This window comes from Ptychodera flava, chromosome 9 (assembly GCF_041260155.1).
Source record: "Ptychodera flava strain L36383 chromosome 9, AS_Pfla_20210202, whole genome shotgun sequence".
Taxonomy (NCBI): Eukaryota; Metazoa; Hemichordata; class Enteropneusta; family Ptychoderidae; genus Ptychodera; species Ptychodera flava.
The window spans coordinates 19463386-19490935 of NC_091936.1; the positions used below are offsets into that span (position 1 = coordinate 19463386).

Below are 27550 nucleotides of genomic sequence, written 5' to 3' on the forward strand. Positions count from 1 at the left end.
CATTCTTTAGCCTAGATTCTATTCGTCGCTTATGGCCTCCGTGCCTCCGACCCCACTCCGTCTAGCCTCGAGATCCACTTTTAGCTTCCCAGGATGCAAAACAGCTCATTTGAAAGTGAATGGTTTCCAGTGGAGACGATGATGTCACTGGCGTCCCTTTGAAAGTCAATCAGTCAAAATGTTCCTCTTATGATTGGCCTGTGATTAAATGGGTGTTGCTCATAAACAAGCCAGACAACGTGTGCAATAATATGGCATAATGAATATTTATGGCCTGGCAATGTCAACAACCAATAAAGAAATTTTTCAGCAAGTTTTCCACTTTGTATGAAAACTGTGAACAGATACTCCTCATTCTCTCAACTTTCAAAAAATCCTTTTCCAGTTGGTGTACTGAAGTCTAGGGCCCCTCCTCCAGTATGCTACACTCCCGCCAAATGGTGAGGTCTAAGGGAGCATATTGTATACAGTGTCTGAGGAGGTCTTAGACTAGTGTATTGAGAAGACTGCATCTACAACAATGAATGCCACAAACCGTAAAATGAACGCAGCCACATCAACAGATCTTTGGATTAGGTTTGTTCCTTTGCAGTTTTTATTTTACGAACACATATGCATTGTCGACATACTAAATGCGTGCATTGACTTCTTGTCCACATGGTACATTGATATATTCTGGGTTACATGAACAACAATGTAACACAAGTAATTTCTGAACCTTTCAGTGAGGATATTACATGCTGCTTTACAAAGTTTGATTTCAGATACTTCTGGCGATATACTGGTTCACAACAATACTGACTCAACCAGTTGGACTATGTATGATTCTCAGTACTTTCCAAGGACACATTTGAAATGCTTCGAAAACAAGTATGTGCAACTGTCATAATTCCAGATGTCACCCTGCAGAAAATTTTCAATCTCAAATTCAGCACCATAGAGAAGCTTACAAAACTAGAATCTATGCACACTTCAAATGGTGGTGGTGCTCTCACTTCTGCAGCAGAGCAGAAGTGCAACGGAAGTGAGAGCGCCACCACTATTTGGGGTGTGGAATCTATGGTCACACAAATTTACTAAAAATCTACTCATTCTGAGTCAGCTCACATGACCATCATGTGACATGAATGGGCCAATAGAGAAGTACTGACAGCTGATTGACTACAAAAGAGGAAGTCCTCTTTTTTGTATCCTGTTTGCACTATCAACTCTTGGATGTACCTTAAAACAAAAACCTGGTCAAAATTTCATGACATTACATCTTAAAACAAAAAGAATATTACACAAAGAAATTTAAATAAACATTTGCCAGATAAAATTAAGTTTCTGATAATCTCTTCCAAAATTACAACATCTTAGAAGTTATCTATGATAAAAACCACACAAAGCTGATCTCCTTGGTTGACAATGTATCACTTGGCTCATTCCATTCCATATTTGCCCTTGAGTTCCTCAACTTTTGCTATGTACTTCTGTTCTGCATCTGCCTGGCTTGTTCCTGAAACAACAGCAAACAGAGTGTATTGAACAATGATTTTCAGTCCTTTCATCACTGTCTCCTTGTTCAAAGGCCAATGAGAACAATAGGGTTGGGCTGAACCATTTTGGTGAAAGGGTTATGTTGTGCTGGTATGTAAAATAATGTTGCTTCTCTTGCCACCTATCACCTGCCCAGTACTCAAGACGCCTGGGTATGTGTGTAGCAAATGTGTGAGAAACAAGGACAATGAGAATGAGACCTTATTTCTGTTGAGTGATGTAAGACCTATTATTACATGCTGTACTGTTGTCTACTTGCATCAGAGCATGTAATTATCACCTGTATTCACTATGGTAGAGACGTACCAATACTAACAAAATTATGTAATTTCAGTATGTAAATGAGTAGCTGTGTTTAGATGCTGGAACTTCTTTCGTTTGCACTCAGTGTCACCAGGGTTGCCAAACAAACTTGCCATGCATTTTTTTGCCAAACATGGTCACTCTTATCTTTGTTAAAGATGTATTGATATATGATTTTCATTTCTGACACAATTATGTTGTGCACATTTGCAATCCAACTGAAATTTGGGTCGACATAAAATAATTGTCCTTTTGACAATAGATTTGGGCCATGTCCGCACTTATCCACACTTACCATTACCTGAATTTGGGCTGACGTAAATTTACTGTCCTTTGTGACCTCTGACCTGTCAAAGTTCAAAATGGCGGATTTGAATCATGGCCCGCTGTTTCTACTGTTCATGATTTTCCTGCGTTTTTTTATGCACAAGAAGGGCAAATATGACCACCACTCACCATTTCAATCATCGGAGAGATCGTCACTATTTATTGGATGAGCGTAGGATATACATCCAATGGTGGTGGAGAAATTAACCAATGCATGTCTTACGTGTACTGTGAACTGTACATGGTCTCACTTGCAGAGCAAAAGTTGACATAATCCTAGGAAGTGTATATGTACCACCCCAGGGAGCCTCAACATATGGCGATGAGCCCAACGGTATTATTCGTTTAGAAAATTATGTTACGGAGCTTAAATCAAGGTATATAAATCCAGATTTCATTTTAATACGTCGGTTTCGAGTTGTCAGAAAACGCACGAATTTTTAACAACGGTCGCATGGGGGCGCTCGAGATTTTTCAAAAGTGAGGGCTAAAATTTTAGTCATGGAGGGAAGTCGCAACATCACGCGTGAAGACGTCCGTAAATGAACATGAAAGAGCTACGAGAATTTTTGAAAGCAAGGAAGATTCCCCTTTCCAAAGGTAAAAAGGCTGAGTTGGTAGAGCTTGCTGAGAAATCCACTGACCTTGGATTAGGAACTAATGTAAAACATGTGAAAGAGGCTCCCTACCATACTATCCAAAATCGTTTTTTTTTGTGTCGAGTTTGTGTTTGATTCGTTTTGAATATGTGTTCCTACATTCTTATCCGATTGTTTGTGTTAATAAAAATGTTTGTTTTGTAGGGAAGTTTGGATTTGTGTGTACGGTAATGTTTTGTTCGTGTGGGGAAAGCTTATGGCGAGACGCAGCCGGGCCTATGATGGTGTGAAAAGTTAATAGAGTGGCACTTCATGCTTGCGATTCGAAACCCGAGCGTAGTTTCTCATCAGTCGCAGTGCAGATTCTTTCCTTAGTTTGTGTTTGTGAAAATTTATTTTAATGCATTTTAATGATCTTGCTCTTCGAGTAGCGAGGCAAGTTCCCGTTTTACATGCGTTGGCAAGACGCCGACATCGAGACTGTTGCCGTTTCATTTAGTATTATAAGAATCATCGCCCTCGAATAAGGTCGAATAATGTCGCTCAAGCTTATGTTTTGGCGATGTGTCCGTCGAATTCGGCAGAAAATCACACGAAACGAGAGATTTTGAAGCAAATTAAGTACGAGGTATGAATTTTGAGAATGATAGGGAACGATCGACGGTTACATGATAGATGAACTTGCTACTTTTCACAGTAAAATCAAACGTCGAAGATGACATGGTGGCATAATCCCTATATATAGGAAATATACCGGTAGTCATTTGGTTTCCTGACATACTTTTTCTCAGGCATATGTACACACGTCTATGGAGCGCATAGTCAGAGAGCGGAATAGATCACAAACATGTGGAAACTGTTAGGTACCCAGCTAAGTTCACGTCGTATCTTCCTTATCCATTTCGATCTCAGGCGTTTCTTAACATCGGGGAAACGGTGGAAGGTCATGCTATTCATCCATTGGTATTTGTCGAGTTTGCCGGCTTTGCAGTAAAAGTTTGGCATAGTCAAACGCTTACGGTGACAACAGAGCAGATGAAAGTAGACTAAACTTAGGTTACGAATACGGAGTCTGTGTTATCGCGATGTACGCAGACCAGAGTCCAGAAAGTAGCCCTCACTTCCGGTCAAAGGAAGAGCGCCCCTAGTGGCGAAAGCTTAAAATCCTTGAATTACCGCATGGTCTTATGGTAACTCGAAACCGACGTATTGGCGACTTCAACGCTAGAACTGGTAATCTTTGTGACTATTTTAAAGAGTCTCTACAAGAAAATGATATACACCACCTTGACTACGAGATTGATGATTTTTGTGAAAGTAGAAAATCCAGAGACAACACAATAAATACTTTTGGTCGTACTTTAATTGATTTTTGTTGTAAACTGTATGTACATTTTCTAAATGGTCGTTTTCAACGTGACAACAATGGTAATTTTACTTGCTGTACAAATAATGGAACAAGTGCTATTGACTACATTATAGTTAGCACTTCACTATTTGATTACATATGTGACTTTACTGTTGGTAATAATGATTGGTCAGATCATTTCCCAATCTCTTGTACATTGTCAATTGATGTTGACAACAATGCGTTTACTGAAAGTTTTGATTCCATTGAACTTCATACATGGGAAAAATATAAATGGAAGTCAGATTTTTTGTCAGATTTTGTTAACCTTTTACAGGATGATGTTTCACGGAAGGGGTTTGCTGACTTCCAACATTCAATTCAACAATGTAGTGTAGATAATGCTGTACAAATTTTGAAAAATATTTCGAAAGAGCTGGTAAAAATATGAATATTCCCACAAAGTTTATTAATAATGATTGTACAGAACCAACAAGACTTTGGTGGGATAATGAATCATTGTGTTAATATTAGGAAAAAGAAATTTGAATATCTTAATAGATTCCGTGCCTCAAACAGTGCAGATGATTTAAAAAGTTATATAGATTCTCGCAATCTTTTCAAGAAAGTGTGTGCCGCAAAAATTAAAGCTCACAAGTCGAAACAACGTATAGGCTTACTAGAAAGTGTGAACGATCCTTTCAAATTTTGGAGTATGATAAAACAGATTAAGACGGGAAGGACAGTTTCGAGTCAAAATAAAATTGCATCTGCCGAATGGTATCATTATTTTAAAGATTTGTTCAAGACTCGTTGTAATCCTGTTGACACCGATTTCGATATTAAGATCTCAAGTGAATTGGAAAATCATGATTTATATTGTGACAGTTGTCAAAATGATCTTCCCATCTCTGTAAATAAGGATATTACTCATCAAGAAGTTGTGAATTCTGTTAAACATTTAAAGAGGAATAAGTCATCCGGTCCAGATGGACTTGTCAACGAAATGTTTCAACATGGTACTGAGATGATGTGTAAATATTTGTGTGACTTATTTAATCTTATTTTGAGCAAAGGAAATTTTCCTGAGAGCTGGTGTAAAGGGACAATATTCCCCCTACATAAAAAAGGCTCCTTTTCTGATGTAAATAATTTCAGAGGGATTTCTTTGCTCTCTGCGATGAGTAAAATATTTACAAAAATTGTAAACGACAGATTTGTAAAATGGGCAGACGAATCTGGAATTATTGTTGAAGCCCAGGCTGGTTTTCGAAAAAATATTGTACCATTGACAATATATTTTCTCTTCAATCAATGATTCAGAAGTATTTATCTCAAAGAAATGTCGAATGTATTGCGTATTCATAGACTTTTCGAAAGCATTTGATTCAGTAAACCACAGTTATTTATGGCATAGATTAATCTCGTATGGTTTTCACGGTAGAGTTTTAACTGTCCTTCGCTCAATGTACAATAACTTAAAGTCATGTGTCTTATGTAATGGAGGTTTAACAGAATATTTTGATTGTACTGTAGGTACTAGGCAAGGATGTATGTTAAGTCCCTTTTTATTTTGTTTATTTGTGAACGAGTTAGCTTCATATATGGATATAAATCTGAACTATGGTATTTTTTATTAGTGACGATTTCCCAAATTTAGGAATTTTGATGTACGCAGATGATGTTGCCGATGTTGCTGATTTACCGATATCTTTACAAAGAAAGTTAAATCAACTTGAGTTGTTTTGCAAGCAATGGCTCATGTCTGTAAATTTAGATAAAACAAAGTCATTGTCTTTAGAAACGGTGGTATCCTTAAACATTATGAATGTTGGTTCTACAATGGTGCAAAAATCAATACAGTCAAACATTATAATTATCTAGGGATTTTAATTTCATCTAGAATGTCTTGGTCACCAGCAAAACATCAATTAGCCATGAAAGGAAAGAGAGCTTTGCACCAAATAAAAATTGTCATAAAAAAATTAGGTCTCCCCTTAAGGGAAGCATTTAAATTGTTTGATACATCAGTTTTACCCGTACTTTGTTATGGGGCTGAAATCTGGGGGTGTGATAATTCTTTTGAGATAGAAAGAGTTCAATTGGACTTTTGTCGTTTTTTAATGGGGTAAATACAAGTGTAAATTTTGAGGTACTCCTTGGAGAATGTGGTCGATTTCCCCTGTCATGTACATATATGAAACGTTGCATATCTTATTGGTTAAAACTTTTAGAAATGGACACTACCCGTTATCCCAAAGCTTGTTACACTATGTTAACCAAATTAGATGAAGCAGGAAGGAGTAATTGGGTAACAAAGGTTAAAGATCTTCTTTATAAATATGGCTTTGGAATTGCGTGGGTTGAACAACAGGTCGGTGATAAAAAGGCTTTTTTACGTTTATTTCAATTAAGACTTCAGGACTGCTACAAGCAAGAGTGGTCTGCTAGTATGCAACAATCACGAAGACTGTGTACTTATGTAAAATTTAAATCTCTACTAGAGCCTGAAATGTATTTATCCTCTGTTAGTGTAATGAAATTCAAATCTTGTTAAGCCAGGCTTCTCACATCCAGTCATAATCTAGCCATTGAATCTGGTCGTCACTCTAAACCAGTTGTTCCAGCGGAACAAAGATTTTGTGTTGTCTGCCAAAGTAAATGTCGTAAGGTTGTTGAGGACGAATGCCACTTTGTACTGTTTTGTCCTTTATATGACCAGCATAGACTAGAATTGATTCCAGAAAGATTCCGATTGTATCCTACACATGACAAATTTATTGCTCTGTTAACTTCAAAAAACCAGTTTGTTCAGTACAAATTATCTCTTTATGTGCACAGATCATTTAAAGCTCGAGAAGAGTTTCTTCTGAAAAGTGTTAACTGTTGAAAAATTAACAAGTACACTTTTTGCATTGTACTTTTCTATCTCTCTGTTCTGATGTATGCTTTTTTGTGATGGGCTGAGGCCCAAGCATTAGAAATAAACTACAACAAAAGTTGGTGGGAAAATGTAGTTCTGCGTATACATGGGATGATAAAGACTGGATTGGAAACTTTTGATAAGTGCTGTGTTGTGTGAATAGGGCGACTAGTTCAACTTTGATCCATGGCGGAGGCCTGGTCAACTTGGACCAAGGCCGACACAAATTGTCAACACATGCAAATTTGTGTCGGGCCTGAACCCCCTTCTTGCCGCAACCAAACTACTTCAGCCCTCAGGTCGACGTACGTAGCGTGTCCACATTGGTTATTTTACTTCAGCCTGGCCCAACACCGGTGCTATACTGACGCAAAGTGGTCTGTCTGGACAACACAACTATTTTCTGGTAAAGAGTTCAGAATTAGTCAAACAAACCTTTTGACAGGGTAAGACTGCAGAAGACTTGTGTCCATTTTTGAACAACTTTTACAAATCAAGATAATCCTAACAACTCCTGTTATTTCAAAAACATACAGGACTGACCCTCTGGGGAAACTTAAAAATACTTTCGTAATGGAGATTGGGCTAACCTTTTTTGGCATCCCAGGCATCCCACTTGGCCTTTCCTTTGAAATCCAACATTCCTGGACGATCTGCAATGCAATCATATTGATGTCAACCGAAGATTAATTCATGGGCAATGCATCGCTTGTGTTTTGTTACCAGAAGCAGATTATGCTATCATTACGTACATTATTAAAGTTGTCATAAAATCTGATGACCTCTGTCATTTTCTGTTCACAACCTTAACAATTGAAGAATGTAGTGGTACCAAACATACAATGGAGTGGAAGTTCACTGTCTAGGTACGGTTGAACCTTTACATTTTAAATATTACTGAAATAAACTTATTAACTTGTAAGGAAATGGGTATTTGAGGATGAGATGTTGGTAAAAACAGGATTGATGTGGTAAATTTTCTGATTGTAATCATGAATTTGTTGGAAACTTCTTTGTAGCTTGCATGTGAAAATTATAGAAAATCACATGGAGAATATTTTCTGTGACAGTCACAGTATGTAAGAACAAGGAGCAAACAACTTTCACTACAGAATCAAACAAGGGCATTTCTCCTGCTGATGTGTAGCTGGCGTGGAAGGTTATATTTGATTGGTAGATTGTCACTATTAACAGCAACTTAGGGTCTATTGTGTATAATTTAATGATAATGGTGAGATTCAGCCAACCAACTGGGTAACAGCTTCCGAGATGCTGCACATTAGCCTCATTTTTCCAGTAGTCATACAAAGTCACAAATACTTATGTGCTCTGTCAAGGATATATTCAGAAATGCATCAAATGCTGAAGCTACTGGCACTGGCGGCAGCATCACGTCTGGTGAAACCGATTTGGATTCTGATTCAGAAAGAACTCTTCAATCGTTAGTCATTGTGAGATGTGGAACATTTTCGACCAGTGAATGAATCACAACTTGAACAAAAGTTGGGCAAATAAACGTTCCAACTCCTACCTGTGTTAATATCGCCTACGGTAGCTTGTTTGAACAGAGCATAAATCTCCAACATCTCCTCATCGGTTGGTTTCTGCTTCAGCTTCTTCACTTCCTCAGCTGCTGTGTTAAATGCTGCCTGAAAGACAGTAAACAAAATAAGTAAACAATAAACAAACAGTTAACAAAAACAGGCAATTATGATACAGAACAACAATACTCACTTATTTCAACTCTGCACCATTTGGGACAAATGTATGCAATTTGCCAAAATTCTGATTGCAATTTGTACCACTGTACAGGTATATGTTGTAAAGTGCATTCATATAAATATAGTATAAATAATGTAGTGATGACATTTCAATGAACATCTAACTAGATCGTAGACCCTTTAGGGTCTATGACTAAATTACTTGATTTTGAAAATACAAACACAGTATGCATATAAACAATGCACAGAACATTCCATTTATTTTTACACCAGGCTTTTACACACATTAATTTATAGCACAAATTTGGGGTGCATTCTTCAATTTACAGACAAACCAACTGTGGACACACCAACACTGTACTGGTACTACAAAGTTATTGATTATTCTAATTTGCTCTAACATCCAAAGGTCATCATGGTTTAGGGTCCAAAGAGTAATCACTGTTTGATAAATCATCTTAGCCAATGCCTGTTTGATGGCCACTAGTTTTTCATAAAGTTCAAAGGTCAAGAAGTGTAAATGATCCCTATGCATAGTTATTTGCTGACTTTGTGTGTGGGTGCTTGGGTGTGTTGCGTGCACAGCAATACATGAAAGGCTATTTACTGTACTGTACATTCAACACTCAATGCCTGTGACTTGGTGAACCTTGTTTTTAAGATGTTGTAGACCTTGTGCTACAGACTTTTTTACTTTTTTCTGTCAGTTTTTCATGCACTTTTTCTGGTATGATTTAACAATGTCTGAGACTTGCTGCAAATCTCACATATTCACAAAGCAGTGTCTTTTGAGAATTTATGGCTGATTATACTGGTATTCACTCCTCTGCTGAGGGTCACGTGTAAAGTCCTGCAGACGTATAATATGTAAGTGATGATGTTCATTCTTGGCCGGACTGCAGCCTGAGGCTTTGCCAAAACAAATGTTCACACAGTTTTGCCCTTTTCAAATGTGGAAAATATAATATATTCAGAATCTAAGAAAATGGGAAAGAAAGAAACAAATTGTGCATCCTCCATGAAAAAAAATTCTGAATACCACAAAACATTATGACCTTTAGACAATGAACAGCAATTGCTATCCACCAGACGGTACACCCTCTGTGCCGGACTCAGACTGTAGCTAAGTGTAATCACTGTATCAACAAATGCAGATATTGTATAGGATTTATTCTGTAAATCAAAGGTCATATTTTTTCTTGTTATCAAAATAAGTTGCCATTTGATGCAAATAAAAATGTATGTAACTAAACAAGACAATAGTGATTTCTTCCTGATAATTTTCTGATCTGTGATTGACATAAATACCAGCACACAATATGAGGTGATCTTCCATTGGACAATAAATATTATTTGGCCAAACATGCCACAAGGTCAATCACGACTAACTGAGAGACACATAACCAGATATTGATTTTATTTTGACAAAGAAAACCATTAATTACCACTCTAGAAATATTGACAGGTTCTGTATATTTAAAATACAGAATGACAGTTAGCTAATTAAAAACTTCAAGGCAAATGTTCAATAATGCAACCTCTAGTTTGGGTAATAATCTTTTGCATCTTCACCGCATAGAGCGAAAGATCAGTCCTGAGACGAAAAAAACCAAATATTTGTACTCTACCATGCTCTCATATATATTTTCACTGCATATCAGTAACGCTTTTCTCACGATGGAATTTGTGGCAAGTATATATAAATCAGAGTTACTACAGGGAGCGAAACGCTCATTGCAAATTACTAACTGCTGTATATAAAATTACCGCTATTACAGTAATGATGCCCTTCACTGGTGTCTCATAAATCACAGCAATCATCCAACAGTTAATTAAACCCTGTATGCATCATTCAGCTTCTATGACAACAATTTATCTATGTAGTGATTTAAATATTGTATGCATAAGTATAGGTATTCTGGCAGCTTTAATGTACTTCTTGATTTAGTTGTCTTTATTACATGCTAAAAATATTATGCTCATTATGTTTCCAATATTTACGTTAAAATACACATAAAGAAATCAACCTGAATCCAGTATATGTATACACAGTACAATATACATGTCAATTTTTTAAATATTTTTATGAGAATAGCCAACAAAATCATTAAAATGTGTATTAAATCACATGGCATATTTGTTATGTAATTCCATGGTTACCATTTTGGAAACAAGTATTGTGTGACTTTATACACATGATAGCCTTTTTGTCAAATGTAAGTTCAAATATTCAGGCCAGTGTAATTAAATTCTTTGTTTTGCGCCCAATAAAAAGTCTTGAAATCTAATTGGGCATGTGGTTCAAAGATAAACACAGAAAATTTTACACATCCAAGTTTAATATATACTTGATCGTTTCCATGTTATATGAGTGCCAGTGCAAGAATCAAAGCAGATACTTCTTTTTCACTTCCATGACTTTCATTACAATGTGAGCATGCAGACATTTGAATTCCATTTTACAAAATTTGTTACAGTAAAAAGATGTAGGCAGAAAAGCTACATGGCAAAAGTTCTTTTTCATGATGAAAACTTCCAAAAATGTATGCAGGTAAACTAAAGAATTTAATTATTTCAGCCTAAGGCACATTGTCAAATTGCTGTGAAACAACTGTGGTTCATACACCATAGGTGGGATTGCCTGTACATTTCTGGCCTCAATGTTGGCTTCATTTTACTGCCATTAGGTGAGCACCATGGAAGCCTTAAAATTTCTTGTTTCTAATTTACAAGCTGTCTATTCTTATCTGCAAACACCAAGGGCAGACTTGTTTTTCTCCAATTACCGACAAGTTACCAAAATTGTTACAATACAATATTGATAATCCTGTGTCACAGAGTCCATTCACCACAAATCTGACCACATTAAAAATTTATAGCATACCTACCGGGCTGGTGCTAGACAGCCAACATGACAGAAAAAGCCGGCGCACGGCCAGTGGGCTACAATTATATTGCAGCTAAGCAATGCTCATCCAACCACACTGACACATCATCAAGAGAATAGTGGCCAGCTGTGTTCATAGCTTAAACCTGGAGCTAAAAACATGTCTGGTCCCTCTTTTAAAAACTTACATTATATATGATATAGAATATGGCACCATACTTCAATACCTGGCAGTGATTCAATGCTTGATGTCAATACATCAATATAGTACTGACGCCATATCAATCCTTCGACAAAATCATTCTTTTAGCATAACTTATACTGATCTGGCACACATTCAGTTTTCATAGTAATTGTTGTAAAAATGGTGTGTATGATTCATTTTCATCCTGCCACCAAAATTTGCTACAGTTACATTATCCATACTTCCACTCTCTAATGATGTGCTGAGAATATAAAGATCTAGATTCATATGGTTCCTGCATTGCCTGTCTGGTCAGAATCTATAGTATGGCTATGATTTCAACGGCTACAGTGAGTGAGCTTGAACAAGGTCCTATTATACATCGGCATAACTGCCAATTGTAGCCATGCGGGTTGCATTGATTTACAGGGAGATCATGATGTATAGGGTCATATACCCATCACAACCAGTCAGGCGGGCTAAAGCCGAAAGAGTAAAATTAGTATTAGCATGGAGGTATTAGTAATGAACCTGAAACCAAAAAGTAAAAAAAATAATTTGACCTACACGCTGAAACAGACGGTGTTTCTAAATTTGTTTCATTTTGCATTCCGAACTGGGTTCAATTCCATGAATAAATTTACTTCGTACAAGATTTCACCACGCTGTTTGTCCACGTATGAACGCGATGCCGCGATGCAGAACGCCGCAGAATGGGTCACGCCCATCGACGCTTTAAACTTTGCGTGCACAAGCGTGTATCTTGTCTGAACGGTACAACCGTAACTTACAACCGTACAATTTGCAAACTCGAATATTGGAATCGTAACTCTCTCCGATATCGGTCATCTTCATCGAATGGTCACACTGGAACCTGGATACTATGGCTTGCACAAAGTGCAAGGCTTTCTCTGTGATTTGAGACACACAGGGTTGCGCGCGTGAATCACAATTCACACGTTATAAAAGGCATGAAAGGGAAACACAATACTACTAAAAAGGCACTATGCAAAACGCGCAACTTAATAAATCGTACCGTGAAGTTGCAGATGAAGTTCTAAGGATCTCATTCATCTGCTACGGCTAGAGATAAACTAAACAGACAACACAATCAGAATCAATGCATGCTTATTTTGTTCGATGGTTTTGGACAGCAAATATAAATACTGGTTTCTTCAAAAGATTTATGATTGAATCATCATGGATTCGTAAACTGAATAAAAGTTAGAAACAATTTTGAAAGGACTAGTTGAAACTTACCGATGGCATTTTGATTTTTGTTAATAACACGAGGTTCAACTTCTAAGCCGGTGCTACAACAAATGATGGGTCGAGTGGGTCGACGAGTGAATGAATCGGATGATTCATTCTTGCCCGACAGGTTAAAGGTCATCCGCGCGAGAAATAAAATATGTCACGAGATAAATCGAGATTCTACCTAAAATGGCGATTGCCACAGAATGGTGAAAGTCGACCGGGACAACACGGAAAACGTCAGAAATTTAAGTAAATATCATCGTAATCTGAGAAGGTAAATATTGAATGTCAACTGGTAGGAGAGAAAACTATGAGATGCCGTAAAATGCTCGAAAATTTCAGATATTTGATCCGAGTTTGAGGCATTTCATCACGAATCTTCTGTGTCGGCAAGTTAGAAAAAATCAAGTCAGCTGAGGCCAGGTACATGCGCCAAATCCTGCCAAAAATTTTCTTGAATCATTGCCGTAGAACGCTTAGTCATCATTTTGCAATTTTATTTTTGATGTACAAAGAAAACCATCGTAATGGTTAAAATGAAAGCTGGTGTGATGAACCACCCGACAGCAATGCAAGTATTGGTTGAGGGTGGACATTATTTCGTGATGCCAATTCTCGATGGTTCGCTCACGACTACGGCGCGTGCCGTGTACTGGCCGATGTAATATTAATGTAATAATTGTCACATAATATCTACTGATATACTTTGACGGAACTGTCTCGATGGTTTATCAAATTTCTAAATGATATCTCGAGCAATCTCTTTCAAAGTACTGTTGACCTGTAGGTGACAGACAGGTTTGGGGCAACTTTCAATCCCAAGGGACATATGTGAAGGAGCACCTTTGCAGTGATGTTCTCATATTTGTTTTCTTTTGCATCTTCCTTTATTACATTTCCAATAACGCTGTTTTTGTTTTCAGGTGCAACTGCAGGATTTACTCTCAGATGAATCTGATAGATGCTGATAAAAATCCCCTCCCCTTGCCAGCTCACAATCTCTCCATGTCATACACGATGTTAAAGCAGGGTTAACAGCATTCATCTCCTTATCTCATACACTTGTACAGTGCAGACCTTCCATGATTATTTCACCCACAGCTTGACAAACCATTAGTACTCTATGTTATCTCAAATTGCCAGTACAACTCAACAACATATGTCTTTGCACCTCTCTGGATACATCTCCAAGAGTCAGGGATGTAGAAATTTTTGGTTACAGAGGCAAAAATACAAGTATAGGCGGTTACAAATAGTGTGTGAGCACATTAAGTTAGTGCAAAATGTCCTTATTTTTTACAAAACTTCTAATTTTCACAGCTGGCAAATTTAGCTGACAGCCCGCTGCTGGCTTTTTTCTATATCCCTGCTCTAATGAAAGGATGCATGTGCTGTTTTCAATGTTTCCATCAAACTGATCATATAATATTGTACTATGAATGTTAAATGAAACCTCGCAATACGATTTAATTGGTTTTGAAGACAGCCATCTACGCATTTGGGTGCATATTTTTAGTCAAAACATGAAATTTCATCATCTTCTTTATCAGTTCAGTCTATAAGTGGACTTCAAGGCATGCTTTGTCAATTTATACCAATTTTTAACATTCACCATTTTACCAAAAACCTTTGCAGTCTTTATATAAACACCAGGCAAGGGTAATTTACAACTGAACTGCACTGTTATTTGATGGATGGAGCACAGAATCCTAAGTCAAAACAAAAAATCCATGATGACAGTGCAAAATTCATGAAGGGGTTGGATGTGGTGTAGAAAGATACAAAACAAATTGCGATGTATTTCAATCACCCAATCCAACCCCCTTTCTTTTAATGCCGGACTTCTTTGAGTAGTCTGGGGAAAGATATTTCAAATTAGGATTGATTGCAAGTGGTAAAACAGGCTGGGTCAAAGGAGTGATTTTGCATACTTGAGGCAACATTGATAATGTTATACTCAGTATAGTTTTCATACCACTGCACTCTCTGGCATCATATGAATATTCATAATGCTACCAGATATCTTGCATTTCCAGTAATATGTGTTGTAGCAATAATATTGAGCTGTTCATACCATCTGCTTTTGGACAACTCTTCGATAATCAAGTGTGTGATAAGCATGAAAGGATTACTTGACAGGTGATTAATGAGGCATATTCTCAATCTGATTAAACAGAAAGCAAATTTTTACAGTTGATTTAAAATTCAATGGAAAAACAAAGGTTTGCATGGTGTGAATTAGATAGGTACAGACATAGAAATATAGGCGTACAAGGTCCAGAGCTTGCCCCCTTAATGGACTCAAAAGGATGCATTATGTTATTCATACCTGACCATGACTTGTTACTGTTATAGCACATCAATATACAAATACATTTCCCATCAGTACATATATTACGCATATTTGGTATTCTCTAACAATGGCAATTCTATAAAATGGATCTCAAAATGTGGTAGGCGTAGCTTTACTTTGTCAGGAGTATTTTAATAAAGACATATGATACCTGCATATATATGAACACCCACTATCTCCCTGTATGTGGGTGCAGAAACCATGAGATGATGAGAGCAGAGGTGTTTAGGTGTTTCAGCCTGTCAGAATAAGTGAAATTCACAGTAAATGATCCCATTCTCGTCTAGTTAATTTCTTTCTTGCTTTAGCATCACATTTGATCAGCAGTTTCAAGCTCTCATGAATGTAGTGCTACAAAGTGAGACACTTCTGTTTGTGAAAGTTATGCTAGCTCAAAAAGTGTATTTCCATGGGCCGTAGGTGACACAGACACTGGTTCCATGTGAAGGTGTGAATTTTTCTGTGTAGTTAATAGTTTCTGAAATGTTGTACAAAAGGCAACAGTTTGAAACGGTTTCTGATGTGTTTTCATATATTTGTGCCTAAACAATGCAACCTCACTCAAAGTTACCACATTTCTTTGACAATGAAGTTTATTGTTTGTAAATAGGTCAAGGTTGGGTCATTCAAGGACACAGATGACACGGCTGCAATACACAGTGTATACAACTGAGATTGGACAATTTAAAGGGACATAAGCTGTAACTTGTGGCAAGTTTTTCAGTATTCTGCTTCTGTATATCAACTTCTGTGTCTGAAATTTCAGTATTCTTTTTTGTCAACACAGCTTGTATGTGTGTAGTGATCATTGTTTATTGTTTACAAATGAATTCTAGTCCGGACTTGAATACAATTTTCAACAATAACAATGTAGATTATACTCATATAGGTTGTGTTGATATGCTAAATACTTGACATTAAATTACAGTTTAGGGAGTCGATGCAGAAAGTGTAGGGAAACCACAAAACAAAAGTTCTGAAAAAATAGCAAAAAGATACAGCTTATGGAACTTTAAATAGATCAATATTTAATCATTGGTCGTCATTGTGACAGCTCATCCTTCAAAATGAACCATTGTCCTTAAAAAACTTTTCATTCTGAAGCTTCTTTCTTGATATATATTTTATTGCAGGTCTAACATGTGATATCTTGTCCAATGGTGTTATATTCAAGCTGAATTGTAGAATGAGCAAGTGAACAATGCACATCATCGCTATTTCAGATTCAATGAAATTCACTTTCTCTAAAATTGTTCCAGAAGTCCAATGTTTAGGTGGCTCATCCTGTCAGATTAAGAAAAAGTTCAAGAAAATTATTCAACATTCATTTTGTAATTTTTTTTATGTTAAAACACAAAGTCTTTGAGTTAGGACCCAAGCATGTCAGACAGCAGTAAACCCTAACCAAAGCCATGGAGAATTGTTTTGTGTTATGTTAGTTCTACTTACACATTTTATCTCTTCCCTTTTGTTTTCTCCAGGTTGAAGTCATGTCCCTGAAACCACGTGTTGTGGATTTTGATGAAACCTGGGGAAAGCTGCTTGACACTGTTGAAGGAGTTATCAAACTTGGAAATGTTCCCAGGGCAACTTGGAATGACAGGTTCTCGTATCCTTTGCTTGTTAGATCATTTCAACTGTCAGTTCTTGTTTTGGTAATGATTTCCACTGAAAAATCAGGGAAAATTTTTAGTCTTGACTCTTAATATTCTTTGGCTGTTTATCATTAAGTTTATATCTTGAGATATTGTTTTAGAAGAAACACATAAGTTTTCTGGGATAAGCTCACTCAGCCTTCTTTCAAATAATGGTGAAAGTCGAATATGCAGATTTAGGAGCCGGTTTTCTCATTTTTTGTGAAAACATTGTTTTTAATACCACTGGAGTTAGAGCTTTGAAATGCAAGAGTGATCAATGTTTTTGGGTAATTATTTTAAAAACCTAACATTTTTTTGTTTTAATGATTGATGTTCTGATTTAACCTTGTTTATTATATGGTAATGTCCAACAATTGTCAAACTACCTGTTTTTACAAAGCAGTTACATTTATGTACTTCATAGTCATTTCAAGAATAATTGTAGTTCTTTTTCTTTAAGCTCTCTGTTGTTTGTTTTAAGCACATCTTTCCTTAATTCACAAAAAAGTGATGTGTACGCACTATGTGTGGCGTACCCAGAACCTCTGGGTGACAAACTGTATAGCGAAACTAAGAAATTCTTAGAAACTCACGTCAAAGGTCTGCATAAGGTATGTACACAATGCATGGATGGAGGGTTAATATGCATAATGGTACATGTGTTTGAGTTCCTGATATAAATTATTCCAATTCTACCAGTGGTAACTTTGCAGATCAATGCTAATTGAGATTCTTGTATGATAGAGTGTTTTTCAAACTATTGTGAACGATGGACAAAAGACAAAGTAACAAGATTTACTTTTGTTGTTGATGGCATCCTTGTATTTGACTACGAATTTGAGAGCAAGATGACAAGAGTTACAGAAGTGGCAAGTGTGTTGATAGTTCCTGTGCAGTACACATCAAGCTCCTTTGATAGCATTTACACATGTGTACTACTGTTGTTTTTTCCGCCAAATCAAAATTTGTGTAGGGTGTCTTCAATGCTGTGTCAGTGACTAGAAAATCATACTCATGGAGGCTAGAGTACATCTTCCCCAGTATGAGAAAATCATGTTTCCCTGGAGATTTTTATAACATTTACAAATAATACATATGTGTACCTCAATCTATGTTTTTAATTTCACACATGGAATCTATTGCCTTGTAAACAGGAAGTTAGCAAAGCTGATGAAAACCTACTACAGATGTATCATAAATACTGGGAAAGGTACAGCAGGGGAGCTAATTACATGAATAAATTATATGGGTAAGTTTTGTTTTGTGTTCAAAGCATTGTGTGTTATAGGGCCACATATTAGGTGAAATTAACATACAACGTTCGTCAGGGCTGTGTATTAGGCTATGTTGTCCAGAGTTGTTTATTGAATGACTATACAAAATATCAGCAACTTGGCAAAAATTCCTAATCTGTTCAATGAAATTTTCTGCAATTTTTGGTATAAAGGTTATATGTAGCCTGTTACAAGCGCAGTGTTCTCAACCTCGGTAATTTTGACCATAGTGTTTCTCCACTGTCTACGCTGTGACAAGTGAAAAACATGGTAATTTTGAAGTTCTTGTGAATGTGAAAGGCTTTGCATTATATCATGTGATGTAAATCACCAGTAACTATTGTTTAGTCAAGACATTGGTATTATTACGGTAACATCATAATCCTCTAGGTATGGCCAAGCCACCCTCTCTAGGCATTGATCAGAAGGATTCAAAGTAACATATGATGTATACATGTAGTAGTAAACCAGTCCTATCAACCTCTGTTTAACCCTTTGAGTGCTGTAATTTTTCCCACCTAATTTTAGTGCAACATTTTACCAATTTTTATGAAGTTTTCTGTATTTGTTTTGATCATTTTGGGCCAAAGGGACATTACTTTTGATTGGCTACAGTTTTTATCAAAATTTTGGGAAAAATCCGAAAACATCTGGATCTGAAAAAATTATATGCGTTATATTTTTTAAAGGTGACAAAACTTGACTTACGCACTCAAAGGGTTAATAGAGCTAGAACTGAAAAGGAAAAAAATATGATCACAATGGAGATGAAAACGATGAATAAAGATAAATCGTCTTTTTGTGATCTATTCATCAGGTATTTAAATTCTCAGTTTATTAAAAAGCAGAAGTTGAGTGATGCCGATATTCAATATGGTTATGGTATTGATATCAATGAGCAGCTGATGGACATAGGAGAGGTAACAGTCCCTGCTTCTGTCACATTGTTTTGAATAACAAAGACTGCCATTTCATGTATGCCATACAGCAACAAATCATTGGGATGATTCAGTGTATTTTGATGGTAAACGTGGAATATGTGGTATTTGTATGTAGTGGATTTTAGGTGGAAAGGGATTAAAAAGTGCCTGTGCCCTGTAGAAGAGGTGGTTCACACGTACTGCTTTGTGTTTTGCTTTTTTTTGTTTTCAAGGACACAATTACATCTGTGTGTGGGGGTGTTTTGTATGGCATATTTCTATATTTGTCTCAACTTATAAATAATAGACAGTGTAATGTGTGACTTGCATGATATCTATCGACAGTTCATTGTAACCAGTGGGCAGCTTTGTTCCAATTGTATCCAACAATTTACTTTTGATGAATGTTCAAATTTTGCCAGTGATAGGGGAAATGTTAGCTAACAATTTTTCATCGTTGATCGGCAGCTTTGATGACACTTGTAATTTTATGTGTGTGTTTCAATGGTTGTAGCTGGCACTTGACATTTGGAAAAGACTGATGATAGAACCGTTGAAAGACCATCTGGTGAGAATGTTACTCACTGAAATACACAGGTGAGAAATGCAATGCAAGGAAAAAAATATTATTTCACTTAATATCATGTTGATGTGTTTTTATTGAGACCAGCGGGCAAGACCCACTACAGATCTGGAATAAAACAAATGAATCAAGCATTATACAATGCTAGCACGACAACGTGAAGATTGAGAGAGAAAATTTCAGCATTAGTTGAATATAAACAAACAAGCAAAGAAAAGGAATTTGGACAAGGTAGACTTAAGACTGTGTAGTAAAGAGTATCCTATAAAAGAATAAGTGAACGTGATAGAGAATTGATTGCTAAAGTTTGTTGTGAAATTCATATATGTACAGAATATTCACCAAAATAATGGAAAAGTAATGTCGTAATGATGTCATAGTAACATATTAATGATCAGATGAAAATTAGGAAAAAGTGTGTAAATTTCTCTTAAAGTATCAATGTTGTCATTGTATACAGACCAGTTCTCACAGGTTTGTAATTAGTCCCCATGGACACCGTCCGGTGGGACTTATAGGTTTGGTCATGTCCGTGCGTCCGTGCGTGCGTCCGTCCGTGCGTCTGTCCGTCCGTGCGTCCGTCCGTTCACGCAGATATCTCAGAGACGCCTGGAGCGATTTCGTTCAAACTTGGTACAAGGATAGTACCATACCTCATACAGATGCACGTCGATTTGTTTCACAATGCGATCAAATTTTGCCGTGGTAGAGGACTTTTTAGTTTTCACCTCCATAGACTCCCATGTATAAGGCAGACCATAGACTCCCATGTATAAGGCAGACCATAGACTCCCATGTATAAGGCAGTCCATAGACTCCCATGTATAAGGCCAAGAAAAATAAAAATTTAGTTTCTCATCGTATTCATTTTGCAAAAAGGATGCAGTGACACAGTTTTTAGTCCCCACAGATAAAGTCCAGGGGGCTCATAGATTGGGTCATGTCAGTCCGTGAGTCAATCCACGCGAGTCCATCCGTTCACGCAGATATCTCAGACACTTTGAAAAAATGTCATGTGACCTCGGTGACCTTTGACCTCGAATATACATATTTGTCCATAACTCAGTAACCACAAGTGGTAAACCTTTCATATATGGTATGATGGGACACCCTATGACGCCACATATTGTACCTCATTAATTATGTGCATATCTAATTTTGAGCGAGCCAATAGAGCTGGAGGTCTGATTTTTGGTATATAGGAATAACTTAGCAATACAATTATTTTGAAAAAAATTTAATGTGACCTCAATGACCTTTGACCTCAAATATACATATTTGTCCAAAACTCAGTAACCACAAGTGGTACACCCTTCATATTTGGTATGATGGGACACCTTATAACGCCACATATTGTACCTCATTAATTATGCACATATCTAATTTTGAGTGAGCGAATAGAGCTAGAGGTCTGATTTTTGGTATGTAGGGATAACTTAGCAATACAATTTTTTTGACGAAATGTCACGTGACCTTGGTGACCTTTGACCTCAAATATACATATTTGTCCATAACTCAGTAACCACAAGTGCTACACCCTTCATATATGGCATGATGGGACACCTTATGACGCCACATATTGTACCTCATTAATTATGTGCATATCTAATTTTGAGCAAGCCAATAGAGGTAAATGTATGATTTTTAGTATATAGGGATAGACTATAGGATAGAAATTTTTTGACAAAATGTCATGTGACCTCGATAACCTTTTACCTAAAATACACGATTATGTCAATAAATAAGTAACCACAAGTGCTATGTCCTTTATATTTAGTAGGATGGGAGACCTTATGACAACACATGCTTTACCTCGTTAATTATGCCCATATATAATTGTGGGCAAGCCAATAGAGCTAGAGGTCTGAATTTTGGCATATATGGATGGATTAGCAATACAATGTTTTTTTTCAAAATGTCACGTGACCTTGATGACCTATGACCTTGAATATGCATATATATGCATAACTCAGTAACCACAAGTTCTTTACGCTTCAATTTTGATAGGATAATATACCTTAAGATGTCACATCTTGTACCTCATTTATTATGCACATATGTATTTCTTGGCTGGCCAATACAGCTAGAGGTTTGATCTTTTTTCCCGATTTAGAACCATAACTTAGACATGCCTCTTGTTTCAAATTGGGAACAATGACATAGACCTATGTGTCCATAGATCTGAACATACACTTTAGTGATACTTCTTAATGACCTCATTTCCCTGCCCCCTCAAGACTAATACTCCTATTACAAGTGGGGACTATGTCATTGTCAATGACTTGTTGTTATAAGTTGTGACTCAATTCTAAAGTTTTGTCTTTCTGTCCGTTACAATGATAAATAAATGATCTTAATTAGCTTTTGTTCTGATAAATTCATTGAGTAACTTCATCCTTCCTATAAATTCATATTATTTGTAAATATTTTGTAATACATATTTACCGGTACTTGTTTCGTATTGACTGTAACTGTAAGTATATTGTTCACACATTGTAGGGATAGGTGTGGTGAGAGTCCCAACCAGGCCGTCATACATGGTGTGATTAACTCATTTGTCAATGTGGAAGAATACAAAAAGAAAATGAAACTTAAGGTGAGAAAGCTATAGTCAACCATTGACATGTAACAGTGTGTACCAAATATTATTCTGCCACTCAATGTCTTAAAAGATTCACTCATCACCTGAATGTTGAGAAAAAGTTCTCTAATAGACGTTGAGATTTGTCATAAATCCTTTATTGACAATTTAGTTATGAAAAAGTTCATTCTGTGAGTAGACCGATGGAATGATGGAGCATGTCCAAGATAATGTGGTCATTTACAATTTCTTGTTCTTTTATCCTGCATTTGTTATATCTTTATCACTTTCCTTGGGCCAAGGCACACTTTGGGGCAATGTCATCACTCTGTGCCAGTCTGTGCATGTCTGTCTGTCTGTATGGACTGGTATGTCCATGTTTCATACAATTACAATTGTTGGCTTGTTTTGATAACTATATGGGAGCAAACAGTGACATTGTCACTATTTTATATACATCCAGTAATAAAGGAATTAGACGATGATTTTTTTTCACTATTGTTCATTTTGATGTCAACTTCAGTTTCTTGTTCTACTCCCCAAAACATATTGAGTTACACAGTAGTCACCTTGTCAACTCAGCCTGTACATATGTAGACTGCATTGTTATTGTTGATAGGTGAATTTTGGTCTAGAATGGAATTCAAATTTAGACAATAACAGCACTTTTTACACAAAGACACTTTGCTGACAGGCTGTACAGTAGGTATTTCAACAATGCTTTGGGGAGAAGAACAAGACCTTTCAATTGACATAAAGAACAAACATAGTAAAAAAGTTATCAGAAGTTCCAGGCAACCGCCACTTTTAATCTTTTTCCAAAAAAATTGCGAAACATTAATATGTTTGTATGTAGTACACTAACTGGAAGAGGTGAAACTTTAAACCCTATGCTGAAATTAACCAAAATATTTTAGATAATAAAAAGAAACATAAAATTCTTCATATGCCACAACATTAGTGAATAGTGAAGTAGAGTGCTGTATTATTTAACATTATGTATGCTTTTTAAAAAAAATAATTCAAGAGTGGTGTTGAAAGACGCTTTGGTTGGTTCCATCTTTAGAGTGGGGCAGACTGATTTTTGCAACAAGAGTTGAAAAGACCACCGATTGAAATATGGTACTAATCGTTGTTATTCAGGGACATTTCCTTGTACGTTGCTGTTCCAGGAACATTCTGTTGCAATGAAATATTTCAAAGAATATTTGCATAGTTTTAATGATTTCTTTAGACAAATAAGGGTGTAATTAGCATGCTGCTATAACTGTATATTCCTCTTGCTCATTTTGTTCATCAGCTGTACCAGGATTTGTTTGAAGTGCCGTTTCTTCAGGAGACTGGGGACTATTACAGAGCGGAAGCCGCTAAACTCCTTGATGAGAATGACTGCTCACAATACATGGAAAAGGTATGGAAATGTACCATTATGTAACATCATTGAACAGTCTGGCTTATCCTTCCTATGCACCTATTATATATGATATGCTTTTACAGTCTTTATTTTAGAGTGGTGCTCCATTTTGTGTTCTAGCATTAGGTCTCTACAACAAAACTAGACAAATAGGCTGACGCATACCACTTCAAGACAACACATCATATAACACATCAAAATATTTGAGCTCTGTACAACTGATATTTCCATATTGTTACCTTTGAGTGAACAATTTCCCATAATGTATACATGATGGGTGTTTTCTTGCTGTAAATATTGATCAAACATGATAATCATGTAAAATAATTCAGTAGCATTTTCTTTGTGTGTGTGTGTGTGTGTGTGTGTGTGTATGTGTGTGCACATGTGTATGTGTGTGAATGCATGTGTGTGTGGTAGTCAGAGCATACAATGAAACATACCGGTACCAGGAAAGTACTGTTCTCCTGTAATTTTGTTGTCAGTCTGTGTAAAATATTTTTGAAATGTGTCCTGTTCTGAATTCATGAAATCATGTAATATCCTCCCGTACTTCCATCCTTTACAGGTATGTTCATAGCATGTCATGGAAATGGTGAAACATTGTCTGTGACCTAAAAGAATGAATCTCATACCTCTTCTCTCTCACCAGGTGCTGCATCGATTATCTGAAGAAAATTTACGCAGTAGGAAATTTTTACATCCTAGTTCTTACAACAGAGTTACGAACGAATGCCAGCAGAAGATGGTGGCTGAACACTTGCTCTTTTTGCACAATGAATGCAAAGAAATCGTCAGGAAAGAAAAAAAAGAAGGTGAGGAAAAAGAACTGCATCAGCATTTTGACAAAATGCTCTGACAAATTGCTGTACATGCTACTAATCTCTTGTGGAGAATTTCATGAGTACATTACTAAAACAAGTAAAGATCTATTGCAGGGATTTGGCTGGAATTTAGAACGACTGATTCACTAATCTTCAATATTTTTTATGAAACATTACTATTCAGATAATATTCAAGAATACTCAGCCAATTGGCCTTCTTTTGAATAAAATGGTGCTCTGTCAATACTTCAGTGTTCTCTGGAAAACACTCACAACAGTATGTCATACTCATAGCAGTACAAACAGATACGCATGGATAAACCATAGACCCTCGAGAAAAACGGGACAGGCAACTGCGCTAGAGAACAAAGGGTCTATGGGATTAGCAGCGTGCGATCTATCTTGGAATAATTAAGGTGTTAATGGGTCGCTGACGGAATGAAGCTGGACCCGATCGACTGCACGACGTCCGGTTCATAGACACGTGCATGCGGGTATACGGTAATAATATTTTCAGATTACAAGTTATCCCGGATTACCCGCAAGTCCATTTTTAGAAAGAAAAGTGTTACAAATATTTTGAGAAGAATTCGTGCAAATGGTTTTAAAGTACTTTTTCCATATTTGTAGCGAGATTCGATGCAACTAGAAGTCTGCAGGGAGTTAGTATGTTGCTGTAAAGTGACAAAGTTTCGAATAGAAATTCGAAACACATACCGCTGCAGTTCCAGACTTGACAGCAGTTGACATCACTGAGTTGTTTACATTCCGCAATGGTCCGTGTATCTCCGAATTTTCCCTCGTTTTTGCAGTTTTTTAACCCTCGGAATATTTTCTGTGCGAGGAGTGCTCCATGATTCGGTAAAGTATGTATGTTAACTACTTGAATGTTGTTGTTTGAAAACAGAACGGCCAAATTTACGAGGACAGCGTTCAGCTTTGTGTAAATGCATGTCTACCTTACCGCTTCTGACTTCACCTACCGTTGGAGAGTCCCGATTTATCGCAAAGTTTCTCCTGACAGCGAAAGTCAGTGTTACAAATATATTTTCTAGTACCTTGCGGATGTACACATGTGTAGCTTATCCGAACTTTGGTGTTTCTTTAGGCTAAAACAGTACCAAAATGTTAGAGGTCGTGTATTTGAGCTCCGATGGAGTAGTCATTTTTTATGTTCCCTGATTTTCGTCAAATGTTGCGTGACAGATGAAATAAAGGTCAGATTTTCGTTTCGCAGGACTGGGGAAGTGTAAAGCTGTCTAACTTGTAAATGTTTGTTGTTATCGGAGATTTTTATGGCAGGGAATGTAAACTTATATTGTCGATACCTAGCAAGAGTTTTCTGCAGCGTCTATGGCTAAATGTACACTGTTTTTACCGTCTGTTTTTTCCCGTTGGCTTCGGCTAGAATCCAAAATGTGATCTTCATCGTTACCAGAACATTCACTATGACTAGTATCAAAAACCCTCAAATTCTCCGTGTCATTACTCGGAACGTCCCATGCAAGAGCAAAGTGTACATATTCAGAACGTCAGTTTGATCGTTAATGAGATTCAGTGTTAAGTACGAAGTATTGTTGTCGGGGACCCCCGGTGGTGGCAGTCCCTGGGTTGGTGGGTACCCATGCGCGTTACCAAATTCTCGGAAAAGGGGGTGTTTTTGTTCAGTCATCTCGGAGATTCTAGGTCCGTTAAATCGAGAAAAAGGGGTACTTTTTCACAGTAACCTCCGAGATTAGGGGTAGTCCTTTCATAATCTCCCTAGGACACTAAATCTGGTCTAGTCTCACTCTAGATGATTGTGTATGAATGTGACTAAAATCAGGTGAGGACAAACATTTGTGATGTATGTACATGTATACAAAGTCAACCTCCAGGGTCAACCCTGGAAGTCAACATACTAACCTCCTAGATTTCGAAAATAAGGGTATGTTTTTTACAGCTAATTTCTCCCAGATTTGCCACAAATAGGGGGTTTTCTCAGAAATATTCTTGGAAAGGGGGTACTTTTCAAACTTGGGTAACAAGCATGGGTACCCACCAACCCGGGGACTGCCACCGCCGGGCGGGGACCGCTTGGTAAATAAACTTTAATATATTCCAAGATAGATCGCACAAAGAAACCTCAGCAGTTGCCTGTCCCGTTTTTCTCGAGGGTCTATGGATAAATACGTGCATAGGAACACACATAGTTCTACCGGTATCTACATGTGGTTTCTGCACATGGTTTTGTTTGCATTGTGGTGCATATGAATTCAGGGTTTAACCCAATATTGACCTTGACAAAACTTCCTCAAGGTAGTATGGAAATATTCAGTTTGATAATCCAAAGACCACTGACCTCTGTTCTAAATGTAGTTTCACATGTTCATTGCTCATAGTGATTTACAATTTACAAGAGAAGGTTTCTGGTTAATGACTGTGACATGCCTTTGTTTTTTTCCTTGCAGATATGCAAAGGCTGTTTAAATTATTACAACCCATTCAGAGTGGGTTAGGAGAAATGATTCAGGAATTAGAGAAACACATCAAAGATACAGGTAAGTCTCAACTCACAATTCCAAATGATGTTGCATAATTGTGATTTCTCTGTCTCCTGAAAGATTTGTGACCTCTATCACCAAACTTGAGTAAAACAAATATTTCCTAAAGTACTCCAGTGCGTGCAAGTACTGTTATACGGACACCTCTAAGAAGTGATTTTACAAGGATGTAGTGCTGTTAAAGTTTGTTCACATTTAACTCTAGAGTATTACCCAAATTACTACCCATTGTTTTTTTGCAGGACTTGAAGCAATTTGCAATCTGAGAGGAGATAATGTAAGTAGTCCTTTGTGACTTGAGTTAGTATATAGTTAGTATATAGTTGAGAAAGT

The 27550-nt window shown here is 36.9% G+C and overlaps 2 protein-coding genes across 5 annotated transcripts in view; one reads left to right on the top strand and one right to left on the bottom strand.

Moving 5' to 3' along the window:
- The first annotated feature begins 554 nt into the window (after positions 1 to 554).
- LOC139140262 (cullin-2-like) overlaps positions 555 to 27550 on the top strand; it is a 41183-nt gene continuing 14187 nt past the window's right edge. Inside the window, exons 1-12 of one of the 3 annotated variants that reach the window (XM_070709387.1) lie at positions 13258 to 13362; positions 16052 to 16152; positions 16923 to 17050; positions 17587 to 17689; positions 18233 to 18327; positions 19170 to 19272; positions 19787 to 19869; positions 22355 to 22451; positions 23737 to 23847; positions 24503 to 24665; positions 27125 to 27214; positions 27460 to 27494. In XM_070709387.1, the coding sequence (XP_070565488.1) occupies positions 16932 to 17050; positions 17587 to 17689; positions 18233 to 18327; positions 19170 to 19272; positions 19787 to 19869; positions 22355 to 22451; positions 23737 to 23847; positions 24503 to 24665; positions 27125 to 27214; positions 27460 to 27494 (999 nt within the window). In that variant the 5' untranslated portion in view covers positions 13258 to 13362; positions 16052 to 16152; positions 16923 to 16931. Of the gene's footprint in view, positions 577 to 13245; positions 13363 to 16051; positions 16153 to 16922; positions 17051 to 17586; positions 17690 to 18232; positions 18328 to 19169; positions 19273 to 19786; positions 19870 to 22354; positions 22452 to 23736; positions 23848 to 24502; positions 24666 to 27124; positions 27215 to 27459; positions 27495 to 27550 lie in introns of those variants that run through there. The other 2 variants (XM_070709389.1, XM_070709386.1) reach the window with 2 other exon arrangements.
- Positions 567 to 13242, bottom strand: LOC139140264 (acyl-CoA-binding protein-like). Of its 2 annotated transcripts, none has more exons than XM_070709393.1 (4): positions 13092 to 13242; positions 8571 to 8688; positions 7630 to 7692; positions 567 to 1498 (listed from the first exon to the last, which is right to left on the bottom strand). In XM_070709393.1, exons 1-4 carry the CDS (start codon positions 13098 to 13100, stop codon positions 1422 to 1424), a joined length of 267 nt encoding a protein of 88 aa, XP_070565494.1. In that variant the 5' UTR covers positions 13101 to 13242; the 3' UTR covers positions 567 to 1421. The 2 variants fall into 2 exon arrangements, with proteins under 2 accessions (XP_070565494.1, XP_070565495.1); XM_070709394.1 differs by having other exon boundaries at positions 8571 to 8684; positions 13088 to 13205.

What these genes read in the sequence shown, in the direction of transcription:
- LOC139140264 (XM_070709393.1), bottom strand. An exon ending in CGTAGGCGATATTAACACAG is followed by an intron (nt 7,693 to 8,570) that starts GTAGGAGTTGGA and finishes ATTGCATTGCAG; the next exon opens with ATCGTCCAGGAATGTTGGAT. An exon ending in TGCCTGGGATGCCAAAAAAG is followed by an intron (nt 1,499 to 7,629) that starts GTTAGCCCAATC and finishes CTGTTGTTTCAG; the next exon opens with GAACAAGCCAGGCAGATGCA.